The sequence below is a fragment of the Arvicanthis niloticus genome, chromosome 9, assembly GCF_011762505.2.
Source record: "Arvicanthis niloticus isolate mArvNil1 chromosome 9, mArvNil1.pat.X, whole genome shotgun sequence".
NCBI lineage: Eukaryota > Metazoa > Chordata > Mammalia > Rodentia > Muridae > Arvicanthis > Arvicanthis niloticus.
The window spans coordinates 10590911-10614228 of record NC_047666.1 but is presented as its reverse complement, the minus strand read 5'-3'; the positions used below and the strand labels follow the sequence as shown (position 1 = coordinate 10614228).

Below are 23318 nucleotides of genomic sequence, written 5' to 3'. Positions count from 1 at the left end.
AAACATTCAGGCAGGCAATGGTTGGTCCTTTGATGCCTTAGTAGGAGAAGGGCAATTTGCTTCTAGTGATAACCAGATGCAATATGACCCAGGTTTATATGCTTAAATTCAAAATGCAGCCATGAAGGCATGGCATAAACTTTCAGTAAAGGGAGACCCTGGTGCATCTTTAACAGCAGTCAGGCAAGGGCCTGATGAATGATTTTCTGACTTTGTTCATCGATTAATGACAACAGCAGGCAGGATTTTTGATAATGCAGAGGCAGGTGTAGAATATGTGAAACAACTTGCATATGAAAATGCCAATTCTGCCTGCCAAGCGGCCATTAGACCCTACAGGAAAAAGACAGACCTTACGGGGTATATGAGACTTTGTTCTGACATAGGTCCCTCCTACCAACAGGGCTTAGCTATGGCAGCTGCTATGCAAGAACAATCAGTAAGAGATTTTTTGGTAAATAGAGACAGAAAGGCATGTTTTAAATGTAGTAAGCCTGGACACTTTGCAAGAGATTGCAAGGTAGAAAATGAGTTAAGCCAGAGACAGCCCAGAAAACAGCCTGGGCTCTGCCCACGTTGCAAACGTGGAAGGCATTGGGCTAGTGATTGTAGGTCTAAACAAGATGCACAAGGTAACACCCTTTCCTATAATCAGGGAAACGGGAACAGGGGCCAGCTCCAGGCCCCGAATGGATGCAAGCCAAAACAGGCTTATGGAGCAGTCAGTGTCCTACCAGCAAACACCAGTCTTTTTCTGAACTTAGTCGAGCAACACCAGGAAGTACAGGACTAGACCTCAGTTCTGCCACCCACACAGTATTAACCCCAGAAATGGGCCCTCAGGCCTTACCCACTGGAGTGTTTGGCCTGATAGTGGGAAGAAGCAGTGCTACTATACAGAGACTACAAATTTTTCCTGGAGTTATAGATAATGATTATCAGGGTGAGACTAAGGTAATGGCACAGGCAATTCAGAATATAGTCACCATTCCTACAGGAAAGAGGATAGCTCAACTATTATTACTTCCATTGGACCCTACTAATCACAAATATAAGAATCCTAAAAGAGGGGATCAAGGTTTTGGTTCCTCTGATGCATACTGGGTACAGCTTATAATTAAACAAAAACCTATGATGACAATTTGGCTAGTTGGAAAGGTATTCCAAGGCTTGGTTGACACAGGAGCTGATGTGACTATCCTAAAGCAAAGTGATTGGCCTGCCACCTGGCTTCTTACCCCAACCTTATTAAGGATGTTGTGCGGACCCCATCACCTGGAAAGGGTACTCGCCCATCTGGGTGGATCAGTGGTCCCTAACCACTGAAAAATTACAAGCTGCCTAGTTGCTAGTGCAGGAGCAATTACAGGCAGGACATTTAGAATTAATCAATTTAAGGGGTATTAGCCAAAGCCAAAACCCACTACAAAGCTCTGAGGTGCTGACGTGGAAAGATAAAGAAGGAAATACAGGAAATATATAACCCTATGTCATCTCATGCCTTCCCATTAATCTCTGGGGCAGAGATCTGTTATCCCAGTTGGGATTGATTATGTGCAGTCCTAATGAAGTAATCATGGCTCAAATGGTAAACTCTGAGCTTTCCCCAGGCAAAGGATTAGGAAAAGGTGAAGATGAAATTATTCATCCTACTGAAGTTTATGGTAACAATGAAAGAAGAGGTTTGGGGTATTTTTGATGGGGGCTACTGATTCAGCTGCACCCCTAGGATGTTGTGTGGACCCCATCACCTGGAAAGGGTACTCGCCCATCTGGGTGGATCAGTGGTCCCTAACCACTGAAAAATTACAAGCTGCCTAGTTGCTAGTGCAGGAGCAATTACAGGCAGGACATTTAGAAGAGAGTAACTCTCCCTGGAACACCCCAATATTTGTCATTAGGAAAAAGTCAGGAAAGTGGAGATTGTTGCAAGACTTGAGGGCTGTTAACACAACCATGATTAAAATGGGAGCCTTACAACCTGGGCTGCCCACACCGGTGGTCATACCTTTAGGTTATTATAAAATAGTTATAGATTTAAAAGACTGGTTTTTTTTTTTTTTTTTACTATCCCCTTGCATCCTAATGGTAGAAAATGTTTTACTTTCAGTGTTCTCTCTATAAACTTTAGGGATCCTATGAAAAGATATCAATGGAAGGTATTGCCTCAGGGTATGGCTAACAATCCTACCTTGTGCCAAAAGTTTGTGGCTTCTGCCATAGAGGGTGTTAGATCTATGTGAAAGCAAATCTACATGATTCATTTCATGGATGATATTTTGATAGCTGGAAAAGATGGAAAACAGGTACTCTAGTGCTTTGATGATCTTAGAACAGCTTTACAGACTGCAGGGTTACAAATAACACCAGAAAAGGTGCAATTACAAAACCCATATACCTATTTAGGATTTCAGATTAATGGTCCACGTATTATTAATAGTATAGCCACTCTGAGGACTGATTCCCTTAAGACACTTAATGATTTTCAAAAACTATTGGGAGATATTAATTGGTTAGACCATATTTGAAACTTACAACAGGAGAACTGAAGCCTCTGTTTGATATTCTCAAGGGAGATCCTGACCCTAAGTCTGACAGGGCTCTAACAGAGGAGGGTAGAAAAGCCTTACAGAAGGTAGAGAATGCTATTTCATCTCAATTTGTAACTCACATTAATTATTCTAAGCCTTTATATTTTCTTATTTTTAACACTAAACTAACTCCTATTGCAGTTTTTTGGCAAACTGCACCCATATTATGGGTTCATCTTCCCTCATCCCCCAAGAAAGTTCTTAATCCATACTATGCAGCTGTAGCAGATATGATTACGTTAGGCAGAGATAACAATGAAAAATATTCTGGAAAAGATCCTGATATCATAGTACAACCCTATACAAGGCATCAGGTTGATTGGCTTATGCAGAATTCTGAAGTCTGGCCTATTGCATGTGCCTCATTTGCTGGTCAGATAGATAATCATTATCCACCAGATAAATTGGTTCAGTCTTGTAATCATCATGAATTTGTTTTTCCATCTTGTACTGCACATAAACCTATCAAGGAAGCATTGCTAGTTTTCACTGATGGTTCCTCATCAGGAACAGCTGCTTATGCCTTTAAGGATCAAGTAATCTCTTTTGCTACATCATCTGTATCAGCTCAATTGGTTGAATTACATGCTGTTATTTCGGTGTTTCAAGCATTTCCAAATCAAACTATTAATATTTATACAGATAGCTCATATATAATTCAGTCTATCCCTCTGCTAGAAACTGCTGCACAAACAAAGCATTCCTCAGAAGCAGCTGATTTGTTTTTACAGTGCCAATAATTAATTTTGAGGAGAAAGTGTAAATTCTTTATAGGACACCTGAGAGCCCACACTGGGCTACCAGGTCCTTTCTCTGAAGAAAATACCAAGGCAGACCTAGCTACTCGTATAGCTGCAGTGACTCTATCAGATCAGCAATCTAATTTGGATCAGGCCATAAAGGCTGATGAGTTACATCACCTTAATTCTAAAACTTTAAAAGTTATGTTTAAAATTACCAGAGAACAAGCTAGACAAATTGTCAAACAATGTCAATCATGTGTTAAACTTTTACCAGTTCCTCATTTGGGTGTAAAGCCAAAGGGACTGATACCAAACAGTATGTGGCAAATGGATGTTACTCATTATAATAAATTTGGCAAGCAAAAATATATACATGTATGTGTAGATACATATAGTGGTTTCATTTATGCAACATTACAAACTGGAGGAGCAAGCAAGCATGTGATCGCTCATATGCTTGCTACAATCGCTGTATTGGGTGTGCCTAAACAGATAAAAACTGACAATGGCCCGGGTTATACAAGCTCCAGTTTCAACCAATTCTGTGAAAAATTGGGAATACTACATAAAACGGGTATTCCATATCCACAGGGCCAAGGTATGGTAGAAAGGGCACATCAAACCATTAAATGTCAATTTGAAAAAATTAAAAAGGGGGAATGGTACCCTACCAAGGGATCCCCCAGAAATATCCTTCATCGTGCACTCTTCATTTTAAATTTTTTAAATTCAGATTCTGAAGGAAAATCTGCTGCAGATAGATTCTGGCATCCTGATACCAAAAAGAATTTTGCAACAGTCCTCTGGAAAGACCCATTAACTGGAACCTGGAATGGGCCAGATCCAGTGCTTATCTGGGGAAGAGGTTCTGTTTGCATATATTCCCAAACTGCAGATGCTGCACGTTGGCTGCCAGAGAGACTGATTAAACAAATAGACAACAACAACAAATCCATGGAGGAGAAACCCCCTGAGAAGTGTATTTTTTCTTCACAGGAAACATGAAGATGCTTTACAATTGCCTTCAAACTGGAACAGATCAACGAGTAAACCTGACTTGGGAAGTTATCAGTGCTGAAGGAGCCATCACCACTTGAATCTCCAGGGTTGCTCTATTGGACTCTTGATTCCCTGGCTTATGATTTAGTGGGGAACTAGATTGTTTTAGATTTAGTGGGAATTTAGATTGTTTATACCCAGGAGAAAACACACTACCACAGTTACTATACTTGTTTTTTTTGGGTTTGAGATTGACTAGAGCAGGAACAGGGATTTCCTTGTTTTCTTTAGATCAAAGCTATGATCAGTTTTGTATTTCTATAGATTTAGATTCTGATATAAGACATTTATAAACAGAATAGAAGAAGCTTACACTTTTTACTCCTCTGATAGAGGGAGTTATGTGTTGCCCTTAAAAAAGAGTGTTGCTGTCATACTGACTGTTCAGGTATTGTTAAGTCTCTTGTCTCTTGGGTTGATGCTGTTCAACTGACTGATGGCTTTTGTGGACACCACTGCAAACAAGGCCAAAATCCTGACATCAGTAATAACATAGTCAACTAAAATTGTATTTGTATGAAACAGGAATCTATTTCTTCATTAAATAGAGCTTTGCAAAGGTGTTGGGCATATTCATAGGAATCATCTTGAGATGGTGCTGGAGAATTCTGGCTTTCAGGTTTTGGCAGGTGGGAACTTGTGGATTGCTTTCTCTATCTGTGGCCTAAACATGTGGTTTAGTTTGGGATCTACCACTTGAGAAATGATCCTGTCCACTCCTGCTTCCAACATGCCTGACTGAACCATGCTCTGCCTCAGGCCATTTTGCAACTGGTTCTTGTTCATTGCAGGATTCCATTCCTGTTTGTCCAGACTTGTTGACATAAAATTGTCCACTTTCTGCCTCAGGTTCTGGCAAGCTGGCTTAGTGTGCATGTCAGCCAGGCAGTCCCAGTGGAAGCTGGCAAACAGGCCATGGCTCTTGAGCAGCTCTACTATGAGAGCACTGAGCTGCAGGTCTCCCAGAGGCAGCCACACAGGATTTACTGAGCTGCTTGCCCCATGGAGCTCCCCCCAATGCCATTCCTGGCCTGCTGAGGCTGCTTCTGTACTGTTCTCCATGGCCACACCTTGTGCTCGCACTGGACCCTGTGCTCTGCTGCTCCTCTGGGAGTCAATAGCATAAACAAGATGCCTGGAGGCAGTGTCAATGGCGGCTGCATGGTGAGAAGTAGTGGGTTGGGAGGTGGTGGAGACCACAATGCTCTCCTCTCCATCCTGTATTTCTTTAAGGGAGTTATTTATATCCTTCTTAAAGTCCTCTATTATCATCATGAGATTTGATTTTTAAATCATAGTCTTGTTTTTAGGGTGTATTGGGTTATCCAGGGTTTACTGTGGTGGGACAACTAAGTTCTGATGATGCCAGGTAGCCTTGGTTTCTATTGCTTATGTTCTTGCCCTTGTTTCTCGCCATCTGGTTATCTCTGGTGTTGTCTGGTCTTACTGTCTCTGATTGTGGCTTGTCCCTCCTGCAAGCTTGTGTGTCCATGCCCTTGGGAGACAACTTCTTTCCAGGAGGAATTCAGGTATGGTGAGCTGTGGCACAGCTCTGGGTGCAGACGAAAACAGAAGGATTATGTCCCAGAGTGCTTCTTTGTTCTTTTGTCCTGATGGCTCTGGGCAGATTTCTTTTGGGCCAGGAATTTGAGCAGAAGTGGCAGTCAACACTCCTGGGAAACCATCTCTTACCTAGTGGGATTTGGGTAGAGAGAGCCATGGCACATGGTCCGCTTCAGGTGCTGATGGAAACCGAATGTATCCTGTTGAGGATCAAGATATTGAGGTCCAGTCTCAAACAACAAATAAACAAATGCAAATTCCACTCCACAGTAAATGATGGATTTGCATACAAGTTGTGTGAAGCCTGGTGTTTACTTGTAACAATTTATAGATGGTTAAAAAATATCATGTTTCAGACTGGGCCTGTTAGTGTATGATTTGGACCCTAGCACTTAGAAGGCAGAGGCAGGAGGATCTCTGTAAATTTGACACTAGTCTTGTCTACACAGTAAGTTCCTGCATTGTGGACTGTGTGGGGAGTCTAAAGATGAAAAAACAAGAAAAATCAAAGTCCAAAACGAATACCTTATAAAATCTTGTAATGCAGAGCTGTCTGAGGAACACCAGCAAGGAAAATGTCTGTATGTATTCATCATAGATGCAATTAAAGAATCTTCTTGGATGCTCCCTCACCCACCCACCCACCCACCCACCATTTCCACCTAACCCTTCTAGCATTCTTCTTCTCTGGGACATCAGACCTCCACAGGACGAAGTCCATTTCATCCCACTGAGGCCAGAGAGGCAGTCCTTTGTTACATATGTATCAGGGGCCATGGACCAGCCCTCTTAGGTTGGTGGGTTAGTTCCTGGTATCTCTGATTGGTATAGTTAGTTGATTCTGTTGTTCTTCCTGTCAGTTTGTAATCCCCTTCAGCTCTTTCAGTCTTTCTCCTAAGAGAAGGGGACAACATTTGAAATGTAAATATATAAAATAATAAAAAATACAGTCAAATAGGTGAAGAAAATGAATAAAGAAGTTCAAGTCCTGAAAATGTAAGTAGAAGAAATAAAGAAAATACAAACTGAGAAAAAAGTAGAGTTTTTTTTTTTTGGAGCTGGGGTACTGTTCAGTGGGACGTGAGCACACAAGCATGCACACACATGTGTACATATACAAGTCTTCAAATAGTTTTCATCTAAGCTTGGTTGAATTCCTGATAGGGTTCACACACTAATATAGAGGCTCAAGTCAACGCTTCCTCTGCTTGTTCCACAAATATATGGATATCCACACAACTCTCTGAACATGGAGAGGTTGAACTGGTGCCTGCATAGAACTGGAATTCCCCACTATGTTCTAGTGTCTTTGGTATGGGAAGGTACTCTGCAGGCTATAAAAAGAGAAGCATAAACACCAGCCCAGCCACAAACCCTTTGATGTACAAATCTATGCTCCCTGTAAGATGTGCTAGGACAATGGTGGCACAAAGCTTGTAGGAGTAACCATCCAATGTTTGATTTAATGTAAGGCTCATTCTACAAGTTTGAACCTATATGTGACACTGCTTTTATAACCAAGAACCAGAGACTAGATAGTTCAGTGACCTAGGACAAAACCAAACAGTACTGCTCTAACCAAGTGAGACTAACATGGCTGCTAATGATATTCTCTTATAAGCCTAGATCAGTGCTTTTTCAGACATCTTCAGAGTGGCTTCCTTCTTCAGCAGATGGGACAATCATGGAGGCCTACAGGGAAAGAGAAAGAGAGAGATATCTCAGAACATGCTGCTCCAAATGAGATGTCTTCTTCAAATCCCTATCTAAGTTATATTAGGCACAATAATATACAGTGTCTGAGAATGATTATCTGTCTTTTATGTTTGTTGAACAGAAATAATTATTATTGGGGGCTGGAGTGATGTCTCAGTGGCTAAGAGCATTTACTGCTTTTTTAGAAGTCCTGAGTCCAGTTTCCAGCAACCATAGGGTGGCTCAGAACCATCTGATGCCCTCTTCTGTGATGTCTGAAGAGAGAAACAGTGTACTCATATAAAGTAAATATATATACCTTAAGAAAAGAATTGTTCAATTATAATAAAAGAGAAATTATTGTTAAAATTAACAATGTATCAGCTGTCAATTTGACACTCTTAGTAAGAGGGCACCTTTATTGAGGAATTTTATTCATCAGACTGGCCTTTGAACTTGTCTGCAGGCATTTTCTCAATTGCTACTTGATACAAGAGGGCTCAGCCCACTGTAGGCATTGCCAAACATAAGCACATGAGTCTGGGCTGTAGAAGAAAGGTAACTGAATGTGAGCCCAGACCAAGTCTGTAAGCAGTGTTTCTTCATAGTCTCCATCTCATTTTCTGCTAAGTTGCTTCTGGTCAGTGTTTTACCTCAGCAACAGAAAGCAAACTAGAATAGAAACCAAATGTGAAATAATCATAACTATTAAGATCAGTAAACTATGATCTGCAAGCTGTAGAAAAGAAAAGGAATGAAAGATAATTGGACTAAAAAACAACTAAACTTCTCAAAGAGACAGTTGAGAAAAAGAAAAGACAGAAAAGAAAAGCTTGGGACTCTCCAACAATCGACTAACACTAACACCAAACAGTCTACTACAAACATCTAAACTGACATTGGTGACTCTCTTAGTGTGCTGTGCTGGGGAAATGAAGGTGTCCTCAAAGGATGCACATTAGCTGTGTGCTACAGTTTATGCTTAGATTCTCAGCTACCTTGGATACTAAGGTACATACAGCAACATTGTTAATTTTGAGGTCAGCCTGGGCAAGTGGAGAGACTCTTTTCTCAAAACCAACCAACCAACCAACCAACCAATCAACCAACCAACCAACCAACCAACCAACCAACTAACCAACTATCCAACGAAACACCCAGTAAAAATAAAACCCCCAAATATGGCTACACATGATAGGTTTTATCCATAAAAGTTTCTGGAAAAGCAAACTCTAGGATCATGAAAGGCTCTGGAGCTGGCATGAAGATGGTTATGGATTATATCTTGAATACAGTTGCAAATACACAGCTGTATATTTCTCCAAATATATAGAATTACATACTTTACAAGGTGGCTTATTTATGGCTGGAGGTACATACCTTTAACGCAAACTCTTGGGAATCATAGGAATGAGAATGCAAATTTGAGGCCACACTTGCTTACAAATTAGTATCCTAATTGATCTTTCCCTTAACCCTTCAAAAAAGAAGAGACAAAAATAATTGTGATTCAATATGAAAATTGATCTCTGGAGGCAAATTCAATGAACATAATATATCAAGTTCCAAATTAATTTGGGAAGATTTCCAGTTTCCAGGTTTACTGGTGGTCTTCTAATCATGTTTATTAAGACAATTTGTATCTTGGGACATTGCATGAAAGCTGCTTAGTGGAGAGTTGGAAAATAGTCTAAGTAATAATGTTATGGGGTTCCTGAACCCTGGGAAAAGGACACGGAATCAATGCAGTTTTACGTAAAAGACGTATTGATTACTGTTAGCAGGATAACTATCTCTTTGCAAAAATTGATATTTCTGTGTGAAGGAGGATGAGGAAGGACTTTTTTCCCCTTTAAAATTTTATTTTATATTTTATTTACATTTCAGATGCCATCCCCTTTCCCCATTTCCCCTCCCTAGAAAACCACTATCCCATGCCCCCTTTTCCTCTTTGCTTTTATACAATTTTTTAAAATGTTAATCAAAGGCTTTATAAGTTTTGTAATGCTCAATCAGAAGTGTAGCCCAATACCCAACCTAGATATATAAACTATCTTTGACTGGTGGAGACCCATGAACATCTGCCTCCATGCCCCCCTTTCTCTCTCTTTCTCTCTCTCATCACCTAGCTTCTCTCCTTCATCTCCTCTCCTTACTCCATCTCTTCCTCTCAATACTCCTTTCCCCTTAGCTCCTCCTACCTATCACCCTTCCTGTTAAAATAAAACTTTTCTCTCTAGATACAATTAGAGCATAATTATGCCTATTTGTATCAGTGAGGTACAAGATAGTCCTAATACCCAGCCCATCATTTTGTTGACTAGCCAGAACCTCTGTAGTCTCTCCTAACTAAAACACTTAGTTTTAAAACTGAAAAACCACAAGACAACCTTGAGTTGACTTGAGTTGACTGCATAAGCAAGTCAGGAGTTGTTATGCTCTCGAAGATAAGGGAACTTCAAAATAGCCCTTGATTGTATGGAGGTTAGAGAAGCCACAATGCAGTTAGTTGTATCTTAACAAGTAGATGATCATGGCTGTGCATTTCTGGGTAGGGGTCACTAAGTCAGGGTTACAGGATGTTATCTTCCAGGCACTGGGGTCAGAGAAAATCAGCTAGTTGGTATCAAGATAGATTCCTAACATAAAATGAAGTTTCTTTAGCCATCATAATAATTTCTTGGAGAATATAAAACATTTGTGGTGGTTTGGATTCGAACACCCCATCATATATTTGAGTGTCTTGTTCTGCATTTGGTTGACTGTTAGGAAGGACTAGGAGGTATTGGAGGAAGTATGACCTTGTTGGGAGAGATGTGTGTGTGTGTGTGTGTGTGTGTGTGTGTGTGTGTGTGTGTCACACGTCACACTTAGGGTAAGCTTTGAAGTTTCACTGCCAGGCCCCTTGTCTTTCTCATTGCCTGCTATCTATGGATCAGGATGTAAGTCTTTAGCAACTGTTTCAGCAACAGAGTTAATTAACTAGCCAAGCTGTTGTGTGGTCTGGGGAGCAGACAGGCCAATCAATGGCAGCAAACAATGATCTCTTAGAAGCCAATCTTAGCAAGTCAAGTACATATTGTAGGCTCATGTGTTCTTTAACACTTTGATGCTGTTTTAGAGCTGAATGGACTCATCCGTGTGCCACTTACATGCTAATGTCCTTATTGGCACCCAGAAGTCTAAGGATGATTAGGGTGTCAGTAGCTTTCTCTGGCCAGCATGTCTTCCTAGTTGTAGGAGGGTGGGGGTCATTAATGAAACCATAATTCAGGCACTGGAATAGATTCTTGATTGTACATCTTTTGTATTGTGTGTGACATTAGGCCAACTCTCTAATTCTGCAAGCCTCAATTTCCTCCCAAGGAGTTTGCCTTGGTTGCAAACCTTAAAGGGGTATCTCCAAATGCATAATACAGATGAAATATATTTAATATAACACTAAAAGATCAATGTTAAGCAACAGCACTTTATATAGTGAATAAGGAAATTTTGGTATAAAGTTTTATGATGTGCAGTTATAGTATTTGAAATGTTAGGGCAGGAGCTGGAGAGATGGCTCAGTGATTAAGAACACTGACTGCTCTTCCAGAGGTCCTGAGTTCAATTCCTGGCAACCACATGGTGGCTCACAACCATCTGTAATGGGGTCTGATGACCTTTTCTGGTGTGTCTGAAGACAGTAATGGGGTACTAATACACATAAAAATAAATAAATTAATTAAAAAAGAAAGGTTAGGCCAATTCTCTGTATGTTCATGTCATGTTCCTGCCACTAGATGGAGATAGTGTACAGTCTGAGAGAAGCATCAGACACTCACAATAAAAAGTCCATGACCACTGCATGCTGCAGCATGCAGAGTGTCTTTTGTCAGCTGGTGGACTGCAGATAGGGCTGACTAGGGATGGTAGTGGTGGAGTCAAACAATGGGGAGAGCTCTTAGAATCATGCTTGATGATCTGAGCAAATGTCTTCAATTTGTCAGTTGCTGTGTGAGCCTCTTCCTCTCTCTCTCTCTCTCTCTCTCTCTCTCTCTCTCTCTCTCTCTCTCTTTCCTCCTTTCTTTTCCTTATAAAAACAACATTTAATTGGGGCTAGCTTACAAGTACAGATAGTCAGTCCATTTTCATCAAGGTGGGAACTTGGCAGCATTTATGTAGGCATGATGCAGGCAGAGCTGAGAGTTTTACATCTTCATCTGAAGGCTTCTAGTGGAAGATTGACTTCCAGGCATCTAGGATGATGGGCTATTCCCATAAGTGACTCACCTACTCCAAAAAGGCCACACCTCCTAATAGTGACACTCTCTGAACCAAACATATTTCATTCTACTCCCTGGCCCACATAGACCTGTTCAAACACATGAGTCTATGGGGACCATATCTAGCCATATCATAATTAAAAAGGACATTTAGTCCAACTTCCAATGTCTCCATAGTGTATAGCATTCTCAAAAATGTTAAAAGTTCAAAGATCAAAGTCTTTTCTGAGATTCATCCAATCACTTAACTGAAACCCCCAAAGCAAGTCAGGAAACCAGCTGGGAAACCCCAAACTCTGCATCTCCATGTCTGATGTCAAAGTGGTCTTCAGATCTCTAACTACTTTTTCATCTTTGTTGACTGCAACAAACTTCTTTTCCCAGGTTGGTTCCACTCCCTATTAGCAGCTTTCCTCAGTAGATACCTTATGACTCTGTCATCTCAAAAATCTTTCGGTCCACAAGGCAACTTCAATGTTACAGCTTAGCTACTCAATGAACTATTTAACTTAGATGATGGATAACTATGTTCTCATCAACTCTTCCACTGTTCTAGGGAAAAGGGGTTACTAAATCTACAGGAGTACCTTGATAAATGGTAGACCAGAGGTGAATGGGTAAGTTAGCAGTTCAGAGGTCTTCTTGATCTTGCAGAGCACCCCAGTTTGGTTTCCAGCATCCACATCAACTAGCTCAAAGTCTCCTGTATCTTTAGTTCCCTGGGATCTGACGCTATCTTCTGACTGCTATGAGCACTCACACTTGTACTCTTCTTCCCAGGTACACAATTTAAAATGAAAATAAATGATTCAAGGGTAAGAAATAGTATCCCAGGTTGGCACAGTTGCACACCCTGTTCCAGGAAGCATGCTCACAGAAGACTTATGACCTGAGTTTGAATCAGACTGAACATGATGCAAAAAAAGAACTAACTTCTGTAGGTTATGCTTTGACACTTACATACAAACAGACATACACAGACAGAAACACACACACACACATACACAGAGACACACAGACACACAAACAGATACACCAATAAATGTCTTCAGTTAACACTATTTTTCAGTGCCACAGTTTGTATTTATTAACCTTTTCTATTTTCAGAATCAAAAATGAGAGACAATAAATCCTCAGTGACTGGAAAGTTAAAGGAGGATGCTGAGGGGGAGAAAATAGGCAGAAATGTGGTCAGGGAGTTAGGGGAGAAGGGAAAGTCAACCAATGATAAATGTGTGTTAATAAAAATTTAGATGATAAATAATAATTAAAACAATTATATATTTTGTTGGGAAATAAGTTATAAGGCATGGAAGAGGGGACACACACATATATATGTTTATAGAATTTGTTTCATTATTTGAGATATTTTGCCAAACATGCCTAGAGCTCTGTGTTGAGATGCCATAGAATAAGAAAGAACTGAGAGACTGAGCCTCAGAGCTGCAACACCAAGAGGTTTTTGTTCAGGCCTGGAGCACTGTGGGAGGAAGCTTATAACCTTGCTGACAGTAATAGCTTGCATCATCATCAGCCTCCACAGGATTGATATTGAGGGTGTAGTCTGTTCCAGACCCACTGCCACTGAACCTAGCAGGAACCCCAGATGGTCGGTTGGATGCTAAATAGATGAGGAGTTTGGGTGGCTGTCCTGGTTTCTGTTGGTACCAGTGCATATTGTTATAGACACTTTCACTGGCCCTGCAGGAGATGGTGACCCTCTGCCCTAGAGACACAGCCAAAGAAGCTGGAGACTGGGTCAGCACAACGTCACCTATGGAGCCTGGAATGACAAACACACAGACCATTGTTATTTATGTATAAAAACCTTTCCAGCAGAGGACCTTTTCCTTTAAAAATTTCAAGTGTACTGTGGACATTACTATGAGAAACCAGGGAATCAAAGGGAATGAGGAAACTTAAAACCAATTACAAATGCCCCAATTATAGTGATCAAGAGCCCAGAGGCATGGAAAGTCATGATGGACACAGGGGTTGCTCCCAACACTTCTCTGTATCCTCACCTGGAACCCAGAGCAGCAGCACCCATAGGAACAGTGTGTCTGTCTCCATCTCTGAGAGCTGGAAGAGAGGATGCTTCTTAGGCTCCTGACAGCTGCCCTTAAAGGAGCCTGGGCTGTTATGAAATGACTCCATATGCAAATCTGCTCAGCAGAGTGTGTACTGCTGTTCCAAGGGCACCTGTTCCTGTTTTACCCACAGGAAGTTGGTGTCAGCAGAAAATATACTTGGGCAACACATGTGTCCTAAAGGACTCTTCTAAATGCATGTTTTTTGGAGTCAGAATTTTTCTATTTTTCGTTGTCCTGAAGCTCATTCTGTAGACCAGATCCTCCTGTCTCTGCCTCTCAAGTGATGGGAATAAAGGTGCTCACCACCACCACCTTGCTTTTTTTTGCAGTCTACTCTATTAAGTATTTACCCTCTAGTGTTTTTGAGTTGTGGGGTGGAGGAGTACATTGTGGATGCACTATATGAAGAATGTAAGTTATTTCAAGAACAACTTGATCCTTCAAGATTGTACACACCCAATGAAAGCAGTATCTGAGAGGGAATAGAAAAAACTGATTCAGTGAAGAAAAGTAGCTTAATTCTTGTCATACTACCTTATTTTTTAGATCCATGTTTTAGATGTGTGTGTGTGTGTGTGTGTGTGTGTGTGTGGTGTTTCTTTGTGTGTTTGTCTATTTGTTCATGTTCATGGTTGAACGCAACCTTTCCTGCCATGGTATGTGTGTGGAGATCAGCAGACAAGTTTGGGTGTAGATCTAAGACAAGGTCTGTTGTTGTTCACCACTACTCATGAAACGCTTCCTTGGCCAGGTTTTTGTGGGGATTCTCTTGTTTCCTTCTGAATCTCATCTTGTCATAGCATCACTCCAAACACAGTCTATGCTGCTGCTGTGCCTGGCTTTATATGACTACCTGGGAGTGAGCCAGGTCATCACACCTATGTGACAAACACTTTGCTCTCAGAGCCACCCTGTCTGCCCATTGCCTTTAAGTAAAGCCAGTGAGAGGAAGTTGTTTTTATTGAACAGAAATAATTCTGCAGGGTATGAGCGAGTTCCAAAATGAAGAAAAGAAGCATGTAATGGAGATGTGCAGAGATGCATCTTTTGTACAGTTCTGCAAAACATCTAAGATTATTAAAAGACAGAAATTTTGTATTTTGTCACGGTGATAAAAAGCTAATTAAGAAAACTGTAGATTCTTCCCCAGAGAAAGTGTAAGATTGATCGATGAATATTTAGACATGTATGTGAATATAGACAGAGAAGTGAGTATTTCTTCATATTCTAAGACTGCTGCCCACTTTGTAGATTTAACTAGGCAGAAGGTGGGATTTCCTAGCTATAATTTAAGGTGGTAAGTGACACAGTAGTATTTTAATTAAATAAGAAAATAAAAAGTTATAAGAAGGTTTATAAAAAAAGGAACACTAAGAAGAATTGAAATGGGGAGTGTAAAATGAAAGGAGGGAGAGGGAGGCAGGAAGGAAGAAGAGAAGGGGAAACCAGAAAAGGGAGGAAGAAGAAATGGAGAAATAATGAGAAAGAAAGAAGTGAGGAAAGAGTGAGGACAAAGGAAAGATGGACAATTCCCTCCTCAGCTTATGTTCACTGTTTCTGTTTCCAGGTCTCTGCCATGTAAAGATGGATACTTTTGTTTTATTGTACACATTCACTGTACTGAACCAGCTACAGTTCAAAGATGAGATAAACAGTACAAACCAAATATACATTGCATGAAATTTGCAAGTTATCCTTCACATTTTACCTTCCTTTTTGAGGTATGCTCACTTTTAGTTGATTTTTGTATTCAAAGTTAGAACATTGACCTGTTATAATGTAGAATGTTATGTGATATTTGTTATTTTTGCCTAGAATAAAAATATTTCTATATTCTGCAATGTATACTATTCATGCCAAGGGCCATACATTTTAAATATCCCTGAATCTCATAGTTATTACCTTAAGGCTGGTTATTATTGGTGGGAGACAAATATTTCTGATATTATCTTACTGCTTCTATGAAATGCTCTTATTGCTCTTGGAGCTCTTGACTTGTCTTGTATCTAGTGTCAAGAGCTTCACTTCTGCCAGGCATGATGATGAATTCTAGTAATCAAAACATGTGAGTAGCTGAAGTGGGAGAATCTTGAGTTTGCAGTCTTTAAGATGTGTAGCTTGGGTTACCCAGATGACCAAATCTTCTGCCCCTCTCCAAGCCCCACATCTCATCTGTTTTTGCATATAGTCTTGTTAATATATATTTTATTTATAAATATTTTGTCCTCTTTTTAAATTGACTTATAACTTTCTATTCATTAACATTGGCACTTTTGCTTCAGTGCATCAGAATGGCCCCCTCATCATGAGTGGAGACTCAGTACACTCTGACAGAAAGGTAGATAGAACAGAAGATTTAAGGGATAGGGATGTTCCTGTGTGGAATGCAATACAGATAGGCAGACAAGGTTGACCATTGCAATGTAGGTACCTGATGCCAACCCTGAGACAAGGAATTTGGCCATAAACAGCTCAGAGAGGAGCTCTTTGATGTGCCCAGAAGTCCTGAAGTGCACTGAGTATGGGGAAAGGATGGGTTGGGCTTTACCAAGGAGCACAAAGGAATTGAGTGTAGAAGCAGACATGAGCCTGAAGCTGATATGGTAGAAATTGGCTAAGAAGAATAAGTTTTATGCATAGTGCAAAGAGAGTCTATGTGACAGAGGTTATGAAGAGTTCATGTTTTTCAGTGATTATTATTTAATGAATGTTGTGCTTGAAACACTGCAAAGAAAATTGTGTGAAGTCTGTTGTCATTTCTGTCTCATGAAATGTTAACTCTTTCATTTTGTCATTTTCTGAATTTACAAAATCATATTAAGAATTGTAAGCACTGAGCAATATCTAGTTGCGTATTCCCAACTTAGACTGAGTGAGCATTTAGTAAGTTATAATTTTCTGTAAAGCTATTACATAGAAAATTTGCTGGCCAAGTAAATGCTGACTCTGGCATCAAACACACATTTCTCCCTGGTTTCAAAAGCCAGTTATTCAGTTCCCCTTGTCAAAAAATTTTGCAGCTATAGTGACAGAGATTTATCTGGCCCTCTTCCCCCTAGGCCTGTACTTTATACCAACCCTCTATGATTCTATGGACTGTGTTGAGGCCTGCTCCTTTTAACATAACTGTAGCCATTTTTTATTCAGTCTCTGTTTTGCTCATAAGGTGGAATACAGTCCATGTTCTCAGAATCCACTTCCCAGAAGTAATTATAAACAGCTCCCACTGAAGAATGTTATTGATAAGCCAAGAAATTATGGTTGAATCAATAATGCTCTGATGCCTTAGTGTTCTGAAATTCTTCTGTTCGTCACTTATCCAACCTCCCTTCCTTACTCAGAACCAACCAGCTTAACGGTTAGCCTATAATACTTTGTCTAATAAGCCAAAATGTAATATTGCTCCTTTTCTTGCCTTTCAAACTTTTGAACATGTTTTTTTTCCTATAAAAAGTCTGCTTTGATAATTGTTTGATTTTATTGATTCAGACTCAGTTCTGAACTACGAACTTAATAGTGGTTTGACCACTATTAAGGTCATTAAATTCAATAAACTATTCTCTCTCTCTCTCTCTCTCTCTCTCTCTCTCTCTCTCTCTCTCTCTCTGTGTGTGTGTGTGTGTGTCTCTCCCTCTCTTTCTCTGTCTGTCTGGCTGGCTTTTTGACAACCCATGTCACTGTATGCTTAAACCTATGTAGTGTCTACTGGGCTACCCTTCAATAGGCTGGTCAAAGGTAACACAATCCATGTGCAAGTAGGGGTAACTGTCCCACACCACCAAACTTGCTCTGCATCCAATGTGGATACCACCACAGTCAAGGCCAAAATCCTGACATCAGTAATGACAGAGTTGACTAATGTTATATTTATATGAAACAAGAACTCATTTCTTTGTTAAATAGAGCTTTCCAAAGGTGTTGGGCATATTCTAGGAAGCATCTTGGGATGGAGCTGGAAGATCCTGGCTTTCAGGTTCTGGAGGGTGAGCTGGGAGAGCTTCTTTTTTTGGGCAGCCAGAAATTGTTGGATTGTTCACTCTATCTGTGGCATGAAGATATGGTTTAGTTTGGGGTCTACCACTTGAGAAATGATCCTGTCCACCCCTGCTTCCAACATGCCTGACTGAACCATGCTCTGCCTCAGCCCATTTCACAACTGGTTCTTATTCATTTCAGAATTCCATTTCTGTTTGTCCAGATGTGTTGACACAAAATCATCCACCTTCTGCCTCAGGTTATGGTAAGCTGGCTTATTTTCCATGTCTGTCAGGCAGTCCCAGCGGAAGCTGTCAAAAGGCCAAGGCTCTTTAGCTGCTCCACTATGAGAGCACTGAGCTGTGGATCTCTTTGAGGCAGTCAAGCAGGATTAACAGGGCAGCCTGCCCCACTGAAGCCCCCATCCCCTGCTGGTCCTGGCCTCCTGAAGCTGCTCCTGCACCTTCCTCCATGGCCACACCCCATGCCCACACTGGGCCTGCAATTGTCTGCTCCTTTGGGAGCCACTGACTGAAGATAGAGCCAGAGGCTTCAGAGGTGAGAATTGGTGGATTGGGAGGCAGTCGGAACCATGACCCTCCCTGCTCCCTCCTGAATTTCTTTCAGGGAGTTATTTATGTCTGTCTTAAAGTCCTATATCATCATCATGAGATTTGATCTTAAATCAGTCTTGCTTTTAGGGTTTATTGGGGTATCCAGGGTTTGCTGTGGTGGGAGAACTGGGTTCTGATGATGCCTTGTAGCCTTGGTTTCTGTTGCTTATGTTCTTGCCCTTGCTTTTCACCATCTTTTTTTATCCTTGGTGTTGTCTTGACTTGCTGTCTCTGACTGCGGCTTGTTCCTCTAGCAAGCCTGTGTGTCAGTACTCCTGGGAAACCATCTCTTACCTGGCAGGATTTGGGTGGAAGAGCTGTGGCACATGGTTAACTTCAGGTGCAGATGGAAACTTGAAGTATCCGGTTGAGGATCAAGATGTTGAGGTCCAGTCTCAAAAAACAAAAGAGAAGCATAAACACCAGCACAGCCACAAACACTTTGATCTAGAAATCTATGCTCCCTGTAAGATGTGCTAGGGAGTGGTGGCACAAAGCTTGTGGGAGTAACCATCCAATGTCTGATTTGACTTAAGGCTTGTTCTACAAGATTGAACCTATGTATGACACTGCTTGGGTTACCAAAACCCAGAGACTAGATAGTCCAGAGATCTAGGGCAAAACCAAACACTGCTGCTCTAAAAAAGTGACACTGACATGGCTGCTAATGATACTCTCTTAATAGCATAGATCAGTGCCTTTTCAGCCATCTTCAGAGAGGCTTCCTTCTTCAGCAGATGGGACAAACACAGAGACCTACAGGGAAAGAGAAAGAGAGAGATATCTTAGAACATGCTGCTGCAAATGCGATGTTTCCATCAAATCCATATCTAAGTTATATTAGGCACAATAACACACAATGTCTGAGAATGGTTATCTGTGTTTTATTTGTTTGGTGAATATAAATAATTAGTAATAAAAATTAGCAATGCATCAGCTGTCAATTTGACATACCTGGAAAGAGGGCACCTTTGTTGAGGAATTGTATTCATCAGACTGGCCTGTGAACTTGTCTGCAAGGCATTTTCTCAGTTGCTACTTGATGTAAGAAGGCCCAGCCCATTGTGGGTGTGGCCAACCCTAAGCACATCAGTCTTGTAGAAGAAAGGTAACTGAATGTGAGCCCAGAGCAAGTCTGTAAGCAGTGTTTCTTCATAGTCTCTACTTCAGTTTCTGCTAAGTTGCTTTTCGTTACTGCTTTACCTTAGCAACAGAAAGAAAAACTAGAATAGAAAGCAAATATGAAATAATCATAACTTTTAAGAGCAGTAAACTAGGATCTGCAAGCTGTAGAAACGAAAAGGAATGAAAGATAATTGGACTAAAAAACAACTAAACTTCTCAAAGAGACAGTTGAGAAAAAGAAAAGTCAAACCCTGTGAGAAAGCATTCATAAGAAGTATGCCACATATTAAAGAATCCTCACAGTAACTAGTCAGAAAACAAATGCTTTAACAATAACATTGAAAAAATTGAACAGATATCTACCTCTGGATAAGCATTTTATTAATACCAAATACATAGACTAGATCAACAGGGCCATATTTGCCCAAGCATTCTGTGCTAAACGATGCAGTGTCTTGGCCAAACACATTGCCAGTTTCTTTTAAAGATAAGCATAATTTATGACCCTGCAGTCTTCTAATATGTGTTTAACCATGAAAAACAAAACCCTATTTTTATACAAAACCTGTACTTAAATGTACAAACATTCATAATTACTGATACAGGGCCTTGCTGTATAGCAGTGCCTGGCCCAGGGCTCACTATGTAGAATATCTCTGTCCCCAGTAATGCAGGGATTACAGGCATGTGCCACTATTCTGCACAACATTATTACTAACAGACCCAAACTTGAAACAGCTACATGTCCTTGAACTAGTGATTAAAAAAGAAAGCTTGGGACTCTCCAACAATCGAATAACACTAACACCAAACAGTCTACTACCAACATCTAAAATGTCATCGGTGACTCTCTTAGTGTGCTGTGCTGGGGAAATGAAGCTGGTCTCAAAGACTGCACATTAGCTGTGTGCTACAGTTTATGCTTAGACTCTCAGCTACCTTGGACATTAAGGCGCAGATAGGAAAATTGTTAATTTTGAGGTCAGCCTGGGCAAGTGGAGAGACTCTTCTCAAAACCAACCAACTAACCAACCAACCAACCAACCAACTATCCAACCTACCCCCCAGTAAAAATAAAACCCCCAAATATGGCTACACATGATAGGTTCTACCCATAAAAGTTTTTGGAAAATCAAACTCCAGAATCATGAATCTTTCTGGAGCTGGCATGGAGATAGTTATGGATTATATCTTGAATACAATTTTAAATACACAGCTGTATATTTATTCAAACATATAGAATTGCATACTTTACAAGGTAGCTAATTTATGCCATGGAGGTGAATACTTTTAACACCACCCCTTTGGAAACTTAGGAAGGAGAATGCAAATTTGAGGCTTAAAAATTAGTATCCTAACTGATCTCTCCCTTACCCTTTAAAAAAGAAGAGATAAAGGAATTGTGATTGAATATGAAATTGAGCTCTGGAGGTCAATTCAAAGAGATAATATGTCAAGTTACAAATATATTTGGGAGGATTTCCAGTTCCAGGTTTATTGGAGGACTTTTTTTAAAAAATTAAATATTTTATTTACATGTTAGATGTTATCATCCCCTTACCCAATTTCCACCCTCTACCCAGGAATACCCTGTCCCATACGCCTTCCTCCTGCTTCTATGAGGATGTGCCCTCACCTATCCCTCCACTCCCATCTCCCCAACCTTGAATTCCCCCACACTTGGCAACCAGCCTTCATGGGATGAAGGATCTCCTCTCCACCTATGCCCAACAAGGCCAAACTCAGATATATATATATATATACACAGCTGGGTCCATAGGTCCCTCCCTGTGTGCTCCAAGGCTGGTGGTTTAAACCCTGGGAGCTCTGGTTGATTGGTATTTTTGCTCTCCTTATGGGGCTGCAACCCCTTTCAGCTCTTTCAGTCTTCTCTCTAACTCCTCCATTGGGAACCCCATGATCAGTTCAATAGTTAGGTGTGAGTATCCACCTCTGTAGATGTCAGACTCTGGCAGACCTCTAAGGATACAGCTACATTAGGCTCCTTTCAGCATGCACTTCCTGACATCCACATCAGTGTCTACCTTTAGTGACTGCACATGGGATGGATACCCAGGTGAAATGGTCTCATAGCAGCCTTCTAATTATGAAATTTTAAGACAATTTGTATCTTGGGACATTGCATGAGAGCTTCTCAGTGAAAAGTTGGAAAATATTCTAAGTAATAATATTATGGGTTCCTGACCCCTGGGAAAAGACTACAAACTCAATCCAGTTATATTTAAAAGAATTATTGATTACTCTTAGCAAGATTATCTCTGAGTCAAAATTGATATTTCTGTACGAAGGAGGATGATGGAAGGATTATTTTTTAAAGTGAAAATCCCCAACAATACCTTGAGAATCTGCTAAGCAAGTCAGGAGTTGTTATGCTCTCCAAGATAAGGCAACTTCAAAATAGCCCTTGTTGTATGGAGGTTAGAGAAGCCACAATTCAGTAGATTGTGCAGTAATACATCTTAACAAGTAGATGGTCATGGCCGTGCATTTCTGGGTGGGGGTCACTAAGTTAGGGTTACAGGAAGTTATCTGTCAGGGACTGGAGTCAGAGAAAATCAGCTAGTGGTTACCAAGATACCTAACTTAAAATGGAGTTTCTTTAGCATTTGTGGTGGTTTAGATGAGAACACCCCATCATATATTTGAGTGTCTTGTTCTGCATTTGGTTGACTGTTAGGAAGGACTAGGAGGTACTGGGGGAAGTGTAATCTTGTTGGAAGAGATGTGTGAATGATACACTTAGGGTGGGCTTTGAAGTTTCACTGCCAGGCCCCGTGTCTTTCACTTGGTGTGCTATCTATGGATCAGGATGTAAGTCTTTAGCAACAGTTTCAGCAACATTCCTGTATATGTGCCACCATGCTCTGGCCATGATGGCCATGGAGTAACCCTCTGAAACTGTGAGCAAGGCCTCAATTAGGTATTTTCTTCTATACAATGTCTTTTACATGATGTTTCATCACAGAAACAGTAACCCCAACTAAAGCCACATTATTTTTTATTTTTTATTTTTCTTTCTTTCTTTCTTTCTTTCTTTCTTTCTTTCTTTCTTTCTTTCTTTCTTTTTATTGGTATTTTATTTACATTTCAGATGCCATTCCCTTTGCCCATTTCCCCTCCCTAGAAAACCCCTATCACATGCTCCCTTTTTCTTTTAGCTTTTATACATTTATTTAAAATGTTAATCAAAGGCTTTATAAGTTTGGTAATGCTCAATCAGAAGTATAACCCAATACCCAACCTAGATATATCAACTATCTTTGACTGCTAGAGACATGTGAACATCTGCCTCCATGCCCCAACCTCTCTTTCTCTCTCTTTCTCTCTCTCATCACCTAGCTTCTCCTCTCCTTCTTCTCCACTCCTTACTTCTTCTCTTCCTCTCAGTACTTCTTCCCCCTTAGCTCCTCTTACATATCACCCTTCCTGTTAAAATAAAACTTTTCTCTCAAAGTACAATTAGACCATAATTATGCCTATTTGTACCAGTGAGGTACAAGATAGTCCTAATACCCAGTCCATCATTTTGTTGACTAACCTGAACCTCTGTCATCTCTCCTAACTAAAACACTTGGTT

At 40.5% G+C, this 23318-nt stretch overlaps 2 pseudogenes and 1 gene segment (V, D, J or C); all 3 read right to left on the bottom strand.

The window, feature by feature from the left end:
- Positions 1–5008: 5008 nt before the first annotated feature.
- Positions 5009–6113, bottom strand: LOC117715063 (biorientation of chromosomes in cell division protein 1 pseudogene; annotated as a pseudogene).
- Positions 6114–13122: 7009 nt separating this feature from the next.
- LOC117715062 (Ig kappa chain V-III region MOPC 63-like) lies at positions 13123–14059 on the bottom strand. The segment is given in 2 exon segments: positions 13123–13696; positions 13938–14059. Coding segments are annotated over 2 exon segments (366 nt in total).
- A 3876-nt stretch (positions 14060–17935) lies between these two features.
- On the bottom strand, positions 17936–18454 carry LOC117714899 (biorientation of chromosomes in cell division protein 1 pseudogene; annotated as a pseudogene).
- Positions 18455–23318: the final 4864 nt, after the last annotated feature.